The sequence below is a fragment of the Panicum virgatum genome, chromosome 5N (assembly GCF_016808335.1).
Source record: "Panicum virgatum strain AP13 chromosome 5N, P.virgatum_v5, whole genome shotgun sequence".
NCBI lineage: Eukaryota > Viridiplantae > Streptophyta > Magnoliopsida > Poales > Poaceae > Panicum > Panicum virgatum.
The window spans coordinates 50,604,786-50,621,048 of NC_053149.1; the positions used below are offsets into that span (position 1 = coordinate 50,604,786).

At 46.9% G+C, this 16,263-nt stretch overlaps 1 protein-coding gene and 1 pseudogene across 1 annotated transcript; both read left to right on the forward strand.

The window, feature by feature from the left end:
- The first annotated feature begins 1,296 nt into the window (after positions 1 to 1,296).
- LOC120671891 lies at positions 1,297 to 14,506 on the forward strand (annotated as a pseudogene).
- LOC120671892 lies at positions 3,950 to 5,177 on the forward strand. Its single transcript, XM_039952154.1, has 2 exons — positions 3,950 to 4,803; positions 4,911 to 5,177. Exons 1-2 carry the CDS (start codon positions 4,143 to 4,145, stop codon positions 4,955 to 4,957), a joined length of 708 nt encoding a protein of 235 aa, XP_039808088.1. The 5' UTR covers positions 3,950 to 4,142; the 3' UTR covers positions 4,958 to 5,177.
- Positions 14,507 to 16,263: the final 1,757 nt, after the last annotated feature.

A 16,263-nucleotide genomic window follows, 5' to 3' on the forward strand; every position in this document is an offset into this window, starting at 1 on the left:
CGCGTCCACGGGCTGGCAGTGAGGCCCAGGCACGGCCCGAGTATCGGGCCCGTGCCGCCCGGAGCCCAATAATAATCGGGCGCGGGTCGTGCTGGATCGGGCAAAATTGGGCTGGGTCTCGAGCCCCCATGGGCATCGGGCTAAATAGCCAACTATAGCCGGCGAGAAGTAGAAGATGCGCCGCAGCACGTCGTTGGGGAGGTCAGACAGGGGGGCTACCGGTTGCGGCCATCGGTTAGGCGATGCGCGGCGGAACGAAGTTGTCAAGGGTTTTGATAAATGGCACGATCGGATCGATGGGTGTCATCTGCATGTATGATTGGCGATCTCTTCTTCTGCGAGTCGTCGGTTTCGTAGTTTCAGGCACCCACGATAAAAATTCCTCTAAAATGAAAAAAAAGGCAAGGTGGGTGACGCTGCTACCCATTGGCTGCTGGACCGGAAGAGGTAGCGACGATGATGATGGATCGATGGCATGTAAGTTTTTTAAATTTTTTGGGAGCAGATACTTGTTTCTTTTACAGGCTCGTGTGTTACTGTGGAAGCAACATGATGCACATATTAGCTCTTTGGGTTTAAATCATGTTTGAATTCAAAGGGGGCTAAACTTTAGCCATCAACTTTTCAGTCATGGGGTATTTGGATCCATGAGCTAAAGTTCGGCTAGCCGGCCAAGATTGAAAAAAAAAAGTGTTTATTGGTCACTTGAGTGAAATAAAGGCTCTCTCACTCAAATCTTTGTGCCCTTGAATCTAAACGAGATGGCTCAAATTCACCCACTCTCTCCCCACCTTATCTCTTCCACCTTTTTCTTCCTCCTCCCCACCCCACCCCACCCACACACCACCCCACCTTCTTCATCCCCAGACTACCTGCACTGGCCCACCATCTGCCGCCCAGCTTGTCGGTATTTTTACCGTTCGCCTACCTTGGGATGCCCTACCAGATTGTTGGGAGCAGATCACCGAATCTGGAACTTGAATGTAAACACAAGTACACAAGACATAAATTTAGACAGGTTCGGGGCGCCGGGATAGCGTAATACCCTACATCCTGTGTGGTGGTTTGGTATATTGCGCCCTGCGCTGGGGTGTTGTGCTCTGTTGAACAATCTAGCTATCTGTTGGTTCATACCGATCTAGGTACCCCGCCCTCCTTTATATAGTCTAGGGGTGGAATTCTAGTCGGTTTACAAGGTAGGAGTCATAGGAGGATTATAAAAGTAGAGTCCTAGGAGGATTGCAGGGGGTTCTAGTTGGAGTCCGATTTCTTTCTTTTTTTGTGTGTATCCGGAATCTTCCTCACATCTATGCGGTGTGCACAGTCTTGTGGGCCCGGGTTTGATACAGCCCTACCACCACCCCTCCAGTGCAGCCCTAGCTCGCCTGCGCCAGCTGCCGCACTGACCACTCCCGCCGCTGCCGCCCCAACCTCAGCACTGGCTCGAATGCCTTCCTCCACTGCCCTAGCTGGCGGCGCAACCGCCGCCTACCTCGCCGCCCCTGCACCCACCACCACTGTCGGCCCTCCTTGTAAGGCCGACAATGAGCACCAGCCCCCGGGCAACCCCAAAATCCTAACCGATCCCTAACCACATCGGAATCTCGCTGGAATTAGAGAGAAAAGAGAGGATAAGGGGGGATTTGGAGCAAAAAAAAATTGAGTGAGGAGATGCTTCAAATCACTCAGCTGAGTGATAGTTTTCCCTTAAGGGAACCTTTTAGCCTGTCAGATCCGAGGCAGTGGGACTGCTCGCAGGCGTGGAAAATTCTAGAATAAAGAATAGTGCATAGTATGTACCTTGACTACTCGTACAGAAGTAAGACTAGTCGAATAGAAAGAAACTACTTGATAGACATTGGGAAAGACTCCTTCAGTAGTATTCGGCTAGGATTTTCATGTTACCCTGTCCCCCCAGACTATATAAGGACGGGCAAGGATCCCCTCGAAACATCATCTAAGGCAATACAAACAACCACACAGGACGTAGGGTATTACACACATCGCGGCCCGAACCTATCTAAAGCTTTGTGTTCCTATCTCAAGCGACGCGTCGTCAACCTGAGGCCTATCTATGCAATTCGACTCGAAACTTACCAACAAAGTGGAGATTGAAGCCGATGCAGCCTAGCTTGTTGAGAAGAACTCGTACAAAAAATCTACTGCAACTAGGGTTTTGGCGAAGTTGTCGACATGAAAAATAGATGCAAGGTAATGCAAAGGTTTTGGTTGGATGTGGTTGATCAAGTTTACAAGACCCATAAATCTTCTATTTATAGCCTAAGTCTAATTCTTCTTGTTGATGATGAAGAGATTACAACTTGACTCCCAAGAAAAATAAACCTTCTAAAGCAAAACTCTAATATAACTTGCCGACATATATCACCAGCCCAATTTCACTCCATCGCCCATGATGCTTCTTCTGGCCCATCGACCCATTTACTCGCCTTGTCTTCTTTGTTCCAACATCGGCCAATCCTCTTGACACGTTTCAAAAAACGGTGTCAATATATGCCACCCAAATTTCGGAGCAAAGATTTGTTGTTCTGAAATTTTATCTAGCCCTGCCCAAGCACATCATTTCAAACTCCTCTCATGTTTCCTGCGGACTGTTCCCCAATTCCGCTTTTGCCCTTGAACATAAGACCTATAACAAATCTGGGCCGCACCATTCTCTTCTTCTCCGCTGTCACTTGCTGCCAAGCATTCTCTCTCCTCAAGAACAGATCTGCCTTCCTTCTCAGGGACACACCCTTAGATCGTCATCCAAGCAAATCCTCAGTCTTCCTAGCGGCGATGAACCTTCTTCCTCGCCCACAATCTTCCAAGCATTGTTTTCATCGATGGTACCCTTATCATTTTGGAGACCGGCCACATCCCTCTCAAATATTCCACTCTGAAAAACATCTTACTAGGAGCATACCTTCAGATCTTGGCCGAATGAAACCTTGGGATGGAGGAATTGGTATTTTAGGATGTTGGCATCCAAGAGAGCGCACTGGGATGATTATGATATCGGCCAATGCATCAACCTCTCTTTGTCAAACATGACCATGAATGAATCAATGTTGATCGCTGCTTCTCACTTCTGGTTAGATGCTCTCAATGTCTTTCTATTCGGCCATGGCCCAATGACACCTACACTGGCCGATGTCCTCATGCCTCCTAGTCTTTTTCCAATATTGTGAGTAAAATTTTTACAGAGAAAAAATTATATAAATAATAAAAAAATAATAAACTAAATTTAGGACAAAATACTATTTTTTTTGGAAACAAAGCTTCTAACAAAACTTTGACACAAAATTTTGAAGAAAAGTTGAACTGAAAATTTTTGACAATGAAAACATTTGGAAGAAAAAAATTAAGGAAAAAGAGAACAAAACTAAGAAAAAAAGAAAATGGGGAAAAGATAACTGAAAAAATTTATCAACGGCACCATAAAAAAAAGAACAGAGGGGATTTTTTTTTTAATGCTAGTATGGCAGTAAACACAGTACTAGTTGCAAATTACATTTATTGGGTCTAGTAGCTCGGCTTAATAGACCACCGGTAGTAAGATAATACTACGTCAACAGCTGGAGATGTACCAGCAATGCTTTTGGCTTGTCCTTGTGCACCGACGACGACTGGACTTGAGAATTGAATTGTTCTCCAGCGGTCTAGCCATGGGGATAGGCTTATTATTATCATGTTCTCCACCCACCGCCTGAGTGATATACAGTAGATCAGTAGACTCGCCAGCTTTTCCAAGTCAAGCCAATATATCACCTGCTACATCTGCTGTTGATGTGGCTGGCGGCGATGGCCGGCTACTTCTTGGTGACGACGATCACGCCGATAATCAATCGCGCTATCGTCTGCCTCGTCATCATCTCCTTCTCCATCGTCGTCTGCTACCTCCCTGTCGCCGCCGCCTTGTCCTTCAACTACTCCGACTTCTCCCCAGAAATGCAAAACAACATCATTAGATGCGAAGGCGACGCCTACATCAACAACGGCAACAGGTGGATCAAGGTGACCGCTGTTAGGTTGACTGGGTTCTCTCTGAACCTAAGCCCAAAGAGCCACCTGCGCCAGTCAGGGGGACAGAGCACAGTGATGCCGAATGGCAGAAAAAGGAAAGGGACTATGCTCCCTTAAAGATGTCTTATGACTTAGAAAGAAAAAAGTGGGGAAATGCCAACAAGAAATGTATGGCATTCCTAAAGAACACGATTGAGCCTGCAATAGTGGGCTCAATCGTAGAGTGTGACTCCGCCAAAGGGTACCTTGAGAGAATACAGAGCCAGCTCACTGATTCTTCAAAGACTTATGCAACCATGCTAATAAAACAGCTGGTCACAGAAAGGTACCATGGTGGAAACATAGGCATAATAGAGCACATACTAAGGATGAGCAACATGAATGCTAAGCTCAAACCTATGGAGTTGGATCTTCCAGAGAAGTTCCTTGTCCATCTGGTTTTTGCTTCCCTACCAGACCAGTTTGAGACTTTTGTCGTTAATTACGACATGCAGCCTGAAAACTGGGATATGGAAAAGACAATTGCTATGTGTGTGCAAGAGGAAGACAGAATCAAAAGTCAGCATGGAGGTTCAGTGAACTATGTTCATCAGAGCAAAAAGAAAAAGACCTTCCATGCTGCCTCTCCATCAAAGTCAAAAGACAAAGGACCCATGCAGTATCAGCATCAGCAAAAGAAGTATCCTCCAAAGGAAGGTGACGAGTGCTTTCATTATCATGAGAAGGAGCACTACAAGGGGGATTGTCCTATCTTCTTAAAGTCAATCATGGCAAACAAAGGTGAGAATATTATTTCATTTGTAAATGAATCCCTGTATATACAGTTTTCTAAATCTACTTGGTGGATTGACTCTGGTGCAACTGTGCATGTTGCAAATTCTTTACAGGGATTTCGTTCGACAAGGACTACGCTAAGAAGCGAAAGACACATTAAAGTTGCGAACGGAGTACAAGCAGAAGTTGAAGCTATTGGCGATGTCTCCCTCGAGCTAGTTAATGGCATTATGCTTGTATTGAGAGATGTTTTCTTTGTTCCTTCGCTTCATAGAAACTTGATTAGTGTGTCACGTCTAGACAAAGATGGTTATGGTTGTCATTTTGAGAATGGCAAATGTGAACTATGGTTTGATAATAATTGTGTTGGTGATGCTTTCCTTCACAATGAGCTTTATTTATTATCTATGCGTGATAAAGTACATTCTGTGTATGATGCGAATGTAAATGTGATAGCATCCTTGTCAGTGAATGCGAACAGGAAAAGAAAGAGAACTTAAGTTGAATCGTCGAAATTATGGCACTGTCGTTTAGGCCATATTTCGAGAGGAAGAATTGAAAGATTAGTAAAGAATGAAATTCTTCCTGCACTAGAGTTCTCTGATATTGAACAATGCATTGAATGCATTAAAGGAAAGTTTGTAAAGCAAATTAAAAAAAGGTGCTAAACGAAGCGCAGGAACTTTAGAGATAATCCACACAGACATTTGTGGTCATTTTCCTGTGCGAAGTGTGGATGGTTGTGACTCGTTCATAACATTCACAGATGGTTACTCCCATTTTGGATATATTTATCCAATTAAAAAAAGATCAGAGGCATTGGATAAATTTAAAATATTCAAAGCTGAAGTTGAAAATCAGCATGATAAAAGAATTAAAATAGTAAGATCCGATCGTGGGAGGGAGTACTACGGTCGGCATACCCCGTATGGACAAGTTCCTGGACCTTTTGCGAGGTTTTTACAGGAAAATGGAATAGTCGCCCAGTATTCAACACCGGGCGAGCCTCAGCAGAATGGAGTAGCTGAAAGGCGTACCCATACACTGATGGATATGGTGCGTAGTATGATGAGTTACTCCACCTTGCCATTGAGTTTGTGGATAGAGGCGTTAAAAACTGCTATCCATATTCTCAACAGAGTGCCAAGTAAGTCGGTGCCCAAAACACCGTACGAGCTGTGGACAAGAAGAGTACCCTCACTGAACCACCTGCGTGTGTGGGGGAGCCCGGCTGAGGCTAAAGTATTTAACCCAAATATTGGGAAACTGGATCCCAAGACAGTCAGCTGCAATTTCATTGGCTATCCACAAAAGTCAAAAGGTTTTCGTTTCTACTGCCTAGAGAGACACACAAAGTTTGTAGAAACAAGACACACTATTTTCCTAGAGGAACAAATGGTAAAAGGGGAGCATGGTAGCTCAAGAAATTGATCTTGAGGATAAGCGGGTGTGTGTGCCTACTCCGATGATTCAGGAGCCATTTTTCTCTCTACCTGTTGCTGCAGCACCGACAATACCTGATATTGTGGTGCCAACACCTATTGTGAGTTGTCCAGCTGTGGCAACAAATGATAATATGGAACCTGTCCTTCAGGATCCGACAGAACCAATTGCCACAGATGAGGGGGAGCCACAACAGCCCCAAGAGGATAATATGCCACAAGTTGAGATACAAAATATACCAGAAGTTGATGTAACACCCCAAGTGTTAATCACTTGTAGTTAGGGTTAATCGTGTGTTTGATATCGTCATTAACACTAACCTTGCATGCATAAATTTATTTAATTACATTTTTGCTAGTTGTTAACACATGAAATGATGACTAGTTCTCAAATCCAATGAAAAATGCTTTGAAAATAACTTTTAAATTCTTGCTCAAATGGACTTTTGACCAAAACCAAGGTTATAGGCTTTCGAATGACAAAAAACTTTTGTGTTCAAAGTTTTTCGAGTTACCACAAAAAATGAGAGAAAAAAAATTAAATTTCGAAGTGTATAGGATATTTTTCAAATGCACTCAAGTTTAAAATTTTATCTTTCAAATTAAGCTTCAAATGAATTTGTGCCTGAAACGAAAGTTGTAGTATTTGAAGTTTTGAACAACTTTCATATTTAAAAGATTTTCATTTGAAGCCAAAAAGAAGGAGAAAAACTGAATTTACCAACTGCATTTTGAACATCAGTTTATTTTCGAAACTGCCCTCATGTCCTTCTCTCCCCTTTCCTCCCTCTCTGTTTCTCGCCGTGACGGCGTTCGCCGCCGCCGTCGACACCCGGCTGCCACACGCGTCGCGCCCCGACCAAAACTGCCTCCGCGCCCCCGGCGCCCCTCCGCGCGCCACGCCGCCCAACGCCGCTCGCCGTCGCCACGCCGTTGCCTTGCCGCCGTTCAGTCATCCATATCCGATGACGAACCCAACTCCAAATTCCCCTCCCTCATTGCTTCGCAGCACCCTCCTCTTCTCTCAGAACCAAACCCAAGCGCCCCTTCGACCAGGACGGCCGACCGCCGCCCGCCGTTGCCCGCCGCCGATCCCACCTCCACGCGGAGCCCCCTCCTCCGCTCTTCCTCACCCCAACAAAACCCCTAGTGAGCTTCCTCTCGACGTCCTGCAGCTCCTCAACTCGGCCACCGCCGCCCAGCCATGCCGGAACACCGCCGTCGGTGAGCAGAGCCCCCGCCGCCGCCTGCTCGCCGTGGAGCCCCTAGCTCCATGCCTCCTCCACCCCAACCCAGCCCCTGAACCGCACCCCCTTGGCGCCCTAAAGCACACTGGCCCGCTCTCCACCACCCACGGCCGCCGGAGTAACGCCGCCATCGTACAGAACCTTCTATGGCCGCCGGCAACCGCGGAGCCCTCCCCTCCGGTCACCTCCCCGCTCCCCAAGACCACCCACAGGTGCGGCTCGAGCCCCTCTAGCTCCTCCACCCCTAGCCCTCGCCGCCGGCAAGGGGAATCGCCGGAATCCGGCCGCCTCCCCTTCCTCTGTTTCTCCCCATCCGGCCAAGGGCCTTTCTGCAAAAAATCAAAAACTTTCAAGGGCTAGAATGCAAAAGTTACATGAACACTTAGCTGTGAACTTTGAAAATTCATAACAATTCATAGAAAATCAGAAAAATACAAACTCAATTGTTTTGGATTCCTTGTAACAAAATCTATAAGTTTCATTACATGCACTTTCTTATTTGAGCATCAGTTTTTGTTCTATATTAAATGCAAGTTTATTAGAGCTTTAATTAGATCTCTAGTTCTATACACTGTATGCTGCCATTTTTATTCAGTGTGTTGCACGCCAGATTATTAGACTTGCGTAAAAGTTTCATGGACATTTGACATGCCTAGCTATCAGTTTTGTTAAAACTTGCTTTATGCCTTGTTTAATTAGTTTTGTTTGTACATGCTGTTTAACTTTATTTCATGAGCTAAAACTGTTACAGTACCTTTAAATTGGTGCCTAGTTGCTGTACAAAAAGTTTAGTAATTTTTAGATAACTAGAACTTAGTACATCTGTCGAGAAAAATGAATCTTGTTAAATACAGCTATAACTTGCTATATTTATCATGCTCTGTATGTTCCTGTTTTAATTCTGAAAATTTTACTGTAAGCTCATCTTAGGATAGCCAACACTCAGTTAAAAGTTCATTACCTGCACCTGCTTAGTTTGGCCTGTGCAAATTAATTTGTTTTCTCGCAGTGGCTGTGTAAAATGTTTTTCCTGCTTTTTCTACTTCTTGAAACTTACTGAAATTTTTACAATTGGTTGTTAGCTAAGTTATGCTTGCTGTGTAAAAATTTCATGACCAGAGGCTAAGTGTAACCTTACTTTGAATATTTATGCATATTTAACTAGTATATGTTGATTTGTTGGTCTTGTTTAAATAATTGGGTTTTGAAAACCACACCTAGTTATTTTTATGAACTAAAACATGTTAGATTCTACTCTATAAACGGTTGCCCAATAAAAACAGAGTTGATGATGATGTACCACTTAACCTGAGTTGTTGGATTACAACTCTATAGTGTTTTAATCTTAACTTGTTATCATCATCCACTCATGCATGTGCATTTCATATAGACACGACTACTCTCGCCGACGGTACATACGAGCTGGTGGCTGAAGCGGAAGAAGGTCCCGGAGAAGCTCAAGTGAACTTCGCCGACGCTGTCGAGAACCCGAACCCGACTCCAGAAGCCTCGGAAAATAATTTAGCTCCAGAAGGCAAACCCCGGAGCATAACCCTTAATTTTAGTATTCAATGTTTACTATATAATTATTGTGCATTTGCGTTTCTAGGAGTTGATTGGAACCTTAGATGCATAATTCCTAGGTTTCCTCAGTTACTCTACTAGTGTGCAGGTCGTTAGTACTGCAATGCTTAAATAGGTTTCGGTAGAAGTCGAGTGATTCTTGTCACTCGCGAGTTATAGAATCTTGTTACTTATGGCAAAGTTGTTGGAGAAAGAATTGATGAGGAAATTGAAATGAAGACCGGGCGGAGATGAATATGATTATGGATATGAAATGGATGAAGAGTAAGCATCCGCCTGTGTCGATTAAGGCCCGTACCGTTGTCTGGCCCTGCTGATCGAGTTTGAACAGTACTAACCACATGCCGGGAGTAGGAGGTAGTCGAAACCGGTAAGCTCAGTACCATATGTGCACCAGTAGGCGGATTTGATACTGTCTTCACCAGTGGAGCTAGTATAGAAACTCATGGCTGACCCATCGCTGGTATCGGTGGGGCTAGCAGTCCCGGGTCGCAGGGCAGTTCGGCTATTTGGTGTGCATATGTGAAGGGTTGCCACGTATGGTCCGACGACGCCTATATGTGACGTGTGTGTTAGATCCACCTTGCAAGGTTAAATCAGATCGATTCGCCGTCAGTCGCTCTCGGATATGAGCACCTTGATCGCAGCACCGCATCATTGTAATGAAATGGAACATGAAGGATATTTGGAAATGATTATTCTGAATTAATATTCAATATTTACCATGTTTGCTTTAGCTATGCAAATCTTAGCTGATAATTTATCTATATAGAATCTTGAGCTAAAATATTGAAAGTAAGGATCCACTCTTAGATGCTTTTCCGCAAAACCAACCCACCAGCCCAAAAGCCTTGCATGTCTAGATAATGGGCTAAGTATACCCTTAGTCGGGTAAGCCTTGCTGAGTATTAGTATACTCAGCGTTTGTTATCACCCTGTTTTCATGTAATTGCTGCTGGTTGGAGCTAACCAGGAATCACATCGGTGGACTCGATGTGACGTCCTCACGTCATCGTAGTTATCGTTGTTTTTCTAAACTAAACTTCTATTTAAATTTCCGCTGCATTTTGAACTCTGATATTTTATGTAAACTTATTTGTAAAACCCCGCATTACAAATTAACTTTGAGAACTTTTGTCTGCTTGTAATCATTCATGCTCGTCTTCGTGCAAGACTTCCAGTGTTTTTCGATCCTTAACCCGACAGACGACCGGATTACATCGTTTTAAGTGTGTGGTAACTTGATTAACCATTAAGATGATAGTTAGTACACTTAAGCCGGTTTAATTTAGGCAGTTCAATCACAGTTGAGGCCCCTAGAAGGTCTCAAAGAGTCAGGAGGTCAGCTATGTCTAGCGACTATAAAGTTTATAATACAGAAGAGGTTCATATGGAGAGTGATCCCACTTCATATGAAGAAGCTATGAGAAGTGTTCACTCATCCAAATGGCTGGAGGCTATGGAAGATGAGATGAAATCGATGAGTTCCAATGGTGTTTGGGATTTAGAGGAAATTCCTAAAGGAGCCAAAATAGTAGGCTGCAAATGGGTCTACAAGATTAAACGTGACTCCAGAGGGAACGTAGAAAGATTTAAAGCACGACTCGTGGCAAAGGGCTTTACGCAAAGAGAAGGGATTGATTACAATGAGACATTCTCTCCAGTCTCATGTAAAGATTCCTTCAGAATTATAATGGCATAGGTGGCACATTATGATTTAGAGTTACATCAGATAGATGTAAAGACGGTATTTCTTAATGGGGATCTGAATGAAAATATTTACATGGCACAACGGAAAGATTTTGTCGTGGAAGGAAAAGAACGCATGGGATGTCGCCTAAAGAAATCCATTTATGGATTAAAGCAAGCCTCTAGGTAGTGGTATTTAAAGTTTGATGAAACCATAAGGAAATTTGGGTTTAAAGAGAAAGATGAGGACAATTGTATTTATGCAAAGTTTAAAAGTGGAAAATTTATTATCCTTAACCTGTACGTGGACGACATTTTACTTGCTAGCAGTGATGTCGGTCTGCTACTGGAGACAAAGAAATTTATGTCCTCAAATTTCGATATGAAAGATCTCTGTGAAGCTTCATTCGTTTTGGGAATTGAAATTCATCGAGATAGAAGAAAGGGGGTATTAGGATTGTCACAGAAGGCTTAATTGGAAAAAGTTATGAAGAAATACAATATGCATGCATGTAAGCCTTCACCTGCTCCTAGTCAAGAGCGATAGATTTGGGAAATTTTAATGTCCTAGGAACCAGTATGAGATCGATCAAATGAAAGCGGTTACATATACTTCAGCTGTCGGAAGCCTACAGTATGCTCAAGTGTGTACACGCCCTGACTTGGCATTTGTTACCGGGATACTTAGTAGATATCAAAGTAATCCAGGACAGGCACACTGGATCATGGTAAAGAAAGTTTTGCGTTATGTGCAAGGCACAAAAGGCCTCATGCTGACCTACAGAAAATCCGATTCTCTGGAGATAGAAGGGTACTCAGATGCGGATTTTGCGGGGGACATCGATGACCAAAAATCCACGTCCGGTTATGTGTTCACGCTCGCAGGGGGAGCTATATCGTGGAAAAGCTCCAAACAAAGTGTCACTGCGTCATCAACGATGTACACGGAATTCGTAGCATGTTATGAGGCCTCGGGGCAGGTTGAATAGTTAAAGAAATTTATACCCGGTTTAAGAGTGGTAGACAGCATTCAGAGACCACTCAGAATGTACTGCGACAATGAACCCGCAGTGTTCTATGCTCACAATAATAAGTCAAGTGGTGCTGCCAAACACATTGACATAAAGTTTTATGTTGTGAAAGAGGAAATCCAGGATCACTCCATTACTCTTGAGCATATAAGCACAAAGAAAATGCTTGCGGATTCGCTCACAAAAGGCTTACCATCCAGCGTGTTTGGTGAACACGTAGCCGGCATGGGTTTAAGGGAAAGCCTGTGATTCCTAGACAATATAGGGCCCAAAGGTTAAGGAATTGTTTCAGAACAGTGAAGTGTATGATAGCTGTTGAATCTATCGGCGACTGGCTGTGATGATGAAACATGCTCTATACGCTAATCTGTGATGGAACGAGTAAAGTTAAAAGTGTTAAAGATAAAGTGTAAAGTTGAAAGGAATAGTAGAGATAAAGAAGGAGAATGTTAGGTTGATCTTGAAATGGACTCAGCCCAACGGCAGAGTCCGACTCCGTCTCCCCCCTCGCGCCCTGATCGGGGGCGTCCAACCAACTATGGTTGGCGGGCCCCTGTCACCCTGCGCTATATAAAGATGGTGGGGGCCGGCGGCTCTGATACCATTGTTAGACTCTAGAATCGACAGAGTGCTTAGAACATAAAAAAGAGAAAGGTTTCCTCTCGATCTATGCACTCTGTTGATTCTAGAGTATAGAAACCGCCAACAGCTTGAATAGCATCGGCGGCGGCCGCGGCCGCGCGTCGTACGGCGCGGAGCCGGTGCGCCTCTGGGACGGGGACACAAGCGAGGTGGCCAGCTTCACCACGTCTTTCTCCATCGTCATCAGCCCGCCGCCGCCACTGGGAATCAACAACAACAAGGGCACTGGTACGGCTTTCTTCCTCGCCGCCTACCCGTCCAGCCTCCCGGCGGGAGTCCGCGGCCTACAACATGGGCCTCACCAACCAGGCCCCCGACGCCGTGGCCCCCGGCAATGCCCGGTTCGTGGCGGTGGAGTTCGACACCTTCAACGACACCGACGCGCTGGACCCCAACATGACCTACGACCACGTCGGGATCGATGTCAACTCCATCAGGTCGGTGGCCACGCTGAGCCTGGACAGCTTCAGCCTCGTCGGGAACCTGACCGCCAAGATCACGTACGACAACATCTCCAGCGTCCTGGCGCTGAAGCTATGGCTGCGCACCGGTCCCGGAGATGGAACGGACGGCTTGCCGTCGTACAACCTCATCGATCAAGAGCGCGTTGCCGGAGAACGTCTCCGTTGGCTTCTCCGGCTCCACGTCCACATCCATCGAGCTGCATCAGCTGCGTTCCTGGTACTTCAGCTCGTCACTTGAGCCCAAAGCACCTCCGCCGCCGCCACCTTCTTCCTCGACGACCCCGAGCACCTCCGGTCCCGGACACGGTGGAGTTATAGCGGGAGCCACCGTCGGCGCGGCGCTGCTCCTCGTGGTCGTCATGGCCGCAGCTCTGCTCCTCGCACGGCGGCGCCGGAGGAAGAACAGGGAGCTGGAGGAGAAGAACATAGGCGGCGACACGGACGACGGTGACGATGCCGACGAGCCGATCGCCGAGATCGAGATGGGGACGGGGACGGGGCCGAGGCAGTTCCCATACCACGAGCTCGTTGACACGACGAGGGGCTTCGCGCCGGAGGAGAAGCTCGGGCAGGGCGGCTTTTGGCTTGGTGTACCTCGGGTACCTGCGCGAGCAGGGCAGCCTCGCCGTCGCCATCAAGAGGTTCACCAAAGGCTCCTCCCTGCAAGGACGGAGGGAGTACCGGTCGGAGATCAAGGTGATCAGCCGGCTCCGCCACCGGAACCTGCTGCAGCTCGTCGGCTGGTGCCATGGCCGCGACGAGCTCCTCCTTGTCTACGAGCTCGTGCCCAACCGCAGCCTCGACGTCCACCTCCACGGCGGCAATGGCGGCACCTTCCTGACGTGGCCGATGAGGGTCAAGGTCATCCTCGGGCTCGGCTCCGCGCTGCTCTACCTCCACGAGGAGTGGTCGCAGTGCGTCGTGCACCGCGACGTGAAGCCCAGCAACGTGATGCTCGACGAGTCCTTCGACGCCAAGCTCGGCGACTTCGGGCTCGCCAGGCTCATGGACCACGCCGTCGGGGCACAGACCATGACCGCCGTCTCCGGCACGCCGGGCTACGTCGACCCGGAGTGCCTCATTACCGGCAGGGTGAGCGCTGAGTCCGACGTCTACAGCTTCGGCGTCGTCGCGCTGAACGCCTGCGGGAGGAGGCCGATGAGCCTCCTGGCCACCGGCGCCGTGTTCCGGCTGGTGGAGTGGGCGTGGGAGCTGTACGGCCGGGGAGACGCGCTGGCGGCGGCCGACGAGCGGCTCAAAGGCGAGTTCGACGCGGCGGAGGTGGAGCGCGTGGTGGCCGTCGGGCTGTGGTGCGCGCACCCGGACCCGCGGGCGCGGCCGTCCATCAAGGCCTCCATGGCCGCCCTGCAGCCCGGCGGTCCGGTGCCGGCGCTGCCTCCCAGGATGCCCGTGCCGACGTACGCGGCGCCGGTGACCCCGCCGGAAGGCCTCTTCTCATCTACCGGCGGGATGGCGATGACGTCATCCAGTGTGACTCAGTCGTCAACAACGACGACTACGACTCAGACCTCCTATTCCTCCGACGCGTCGGCCACGTCAGCCGGTATCAAGGACTCGTCGTCGCTGCTCAAACATCAGTACTAGTAATGATTGTGACAAATGCTGTAGTAGATCGGTATAGTAGTAGGAGTACTTCATTTGATTTATTCTTAATTTAATGTTGTTGTTTCTGCTATTTAATTAGTGCTGGCGCATGCATGTCCCTGTAATAAGCAAAGTTATTATGTTGTTCGTACTTCAGAGAATCCGGTTTCCTATAATGGAATCATTGCACAAACTTTAAAAGGCATAGGTAGCATTTTTTTTAGTGGAGATTGTTTTTTTAGAAAGTTTTTTTTTTGGCTCGTTGTTTGGAAACGAGTTTGAATGGGACAGCCACTTACACACATACACCCTTACAACTGACAAATCCGACAGCATGTGGAACTAGTGGTAGATTAGAAGATCGAGGGAGTACCTGAAGAAGAAGAAGATTTCATCGTGTCTGTCCTGACTTGTGGTGAGTCAGGATTGAAGAGTCTTTGCCTCGATTTCCCATCATGAGACAGAGAAGTGATCGATGCGCAGGCTTTTCGTTTTGGGGTGTGTTTAGGCTGGTTCCAACAGTGGGTCTGCAGCCCCAGCCCGCAGCCACAGCCACATCAGCGCCACGTCAGCTCTCGCCAGCCCACTCGACCCCAGCGCTCCATCAGTGAGCCTGCAGCCTCAGCCCACAGCCACGTCAGCGCCACGTCAGCTTTTCCATTCCAGACTTAACCATTTCAGAACGCGTTCTTTTATAATTTAAATGGACACAATAACCTCATTTTATTAAATTTAAAAATTCGGAAATTACATAAAAATTCGAAATAAAAATTACACGACAATTTAAAATAAAGGAAATTACATAAGAATAAAAAAATTACATAAATCTAATGATGATTTTTGTTCCAAACATGCTCAATCAAATCCCTCTGAAGCTGTGAATATACTTGCCCTGATGTCATCGCGGCCTCTCTCTGAAGGCGAATTGCTAGACTCGGCGGTGCGTTGTAGTGGATCGCTGGTCCGACGAAAGAAGTGACAGTCTCATAGTTTTCGTCAAACGATCCGCCTCGCTCGTCATCGATGATCATGTTGTGCAAAATAATGCAAGCACGCATGATCAATCCAAGAGTACGTTGAGAGTAAGAACGTCCGGGAATGGCGAGTATGTTGAACCTCTTCTTCAATATCCCGAATGCACACTCAACATCTTTCCGCACTGATGCTTGCTGCTCTGAAAAAAAGCGATGCTTCTCCAGTTGTGGAAGAGGCACTCTCTTCATGAACACCGGCCACGAGGGATATATACCGTCAGCAAGGTAGTATCCCATATTGTACTCATGGTTGTTCACGGTAAAGCGCACCGTGGGCTCCTGTCCTCTAATGGCATCAGTGAACAACGGGGACTGATTGAGCACGTTGATATCGTTGTTGGATCCCGCAACACCAAAAAAGGCATGCCAGATCCAACGGTCATATGAGGCTACGGCTTCAAGGATGATGGTTGGATGCTTGATGTCCCCCCTGGTAAATTGGCCCTGCCAACCCACTGGACAATTGCTCCACTGCCAGTGCATACAATCGATGCTCCCTAACATACCAGGAAACCCACGCTCCTCTGCCTTAGCTAGTAGACGCTGAAGATCCGACTCAGTAGGCCGACGATAGAATTCAGCCCCATAACACTCAATGATGCCCTCACAAAAATTCTCTAAACACTCTAAAGCAGTAGATTTACCTAACTTGAGGTACTCATCGATCGAATCTGCGGCTATGCCATACGCTAACAGGCGCAAGGCAGCAGTACACTTTTGCAAAGGAG

Coding starts and splice junctions, on each gene's coding strand:
- LOC120671892 (XM_039952154.1), top strand. CDS start 4,143: ATGTCTTATGACTTAGAAAGAAAAAAGTGGGGAAATGCCAACAAGAAA. Junction 4,804..4,910: donor GTCAATCATGGCAAACAAAG/GTGAGAATATTA, acceptor AATTCTTTACAG/GGATTTCGTTCGACAAGGAC.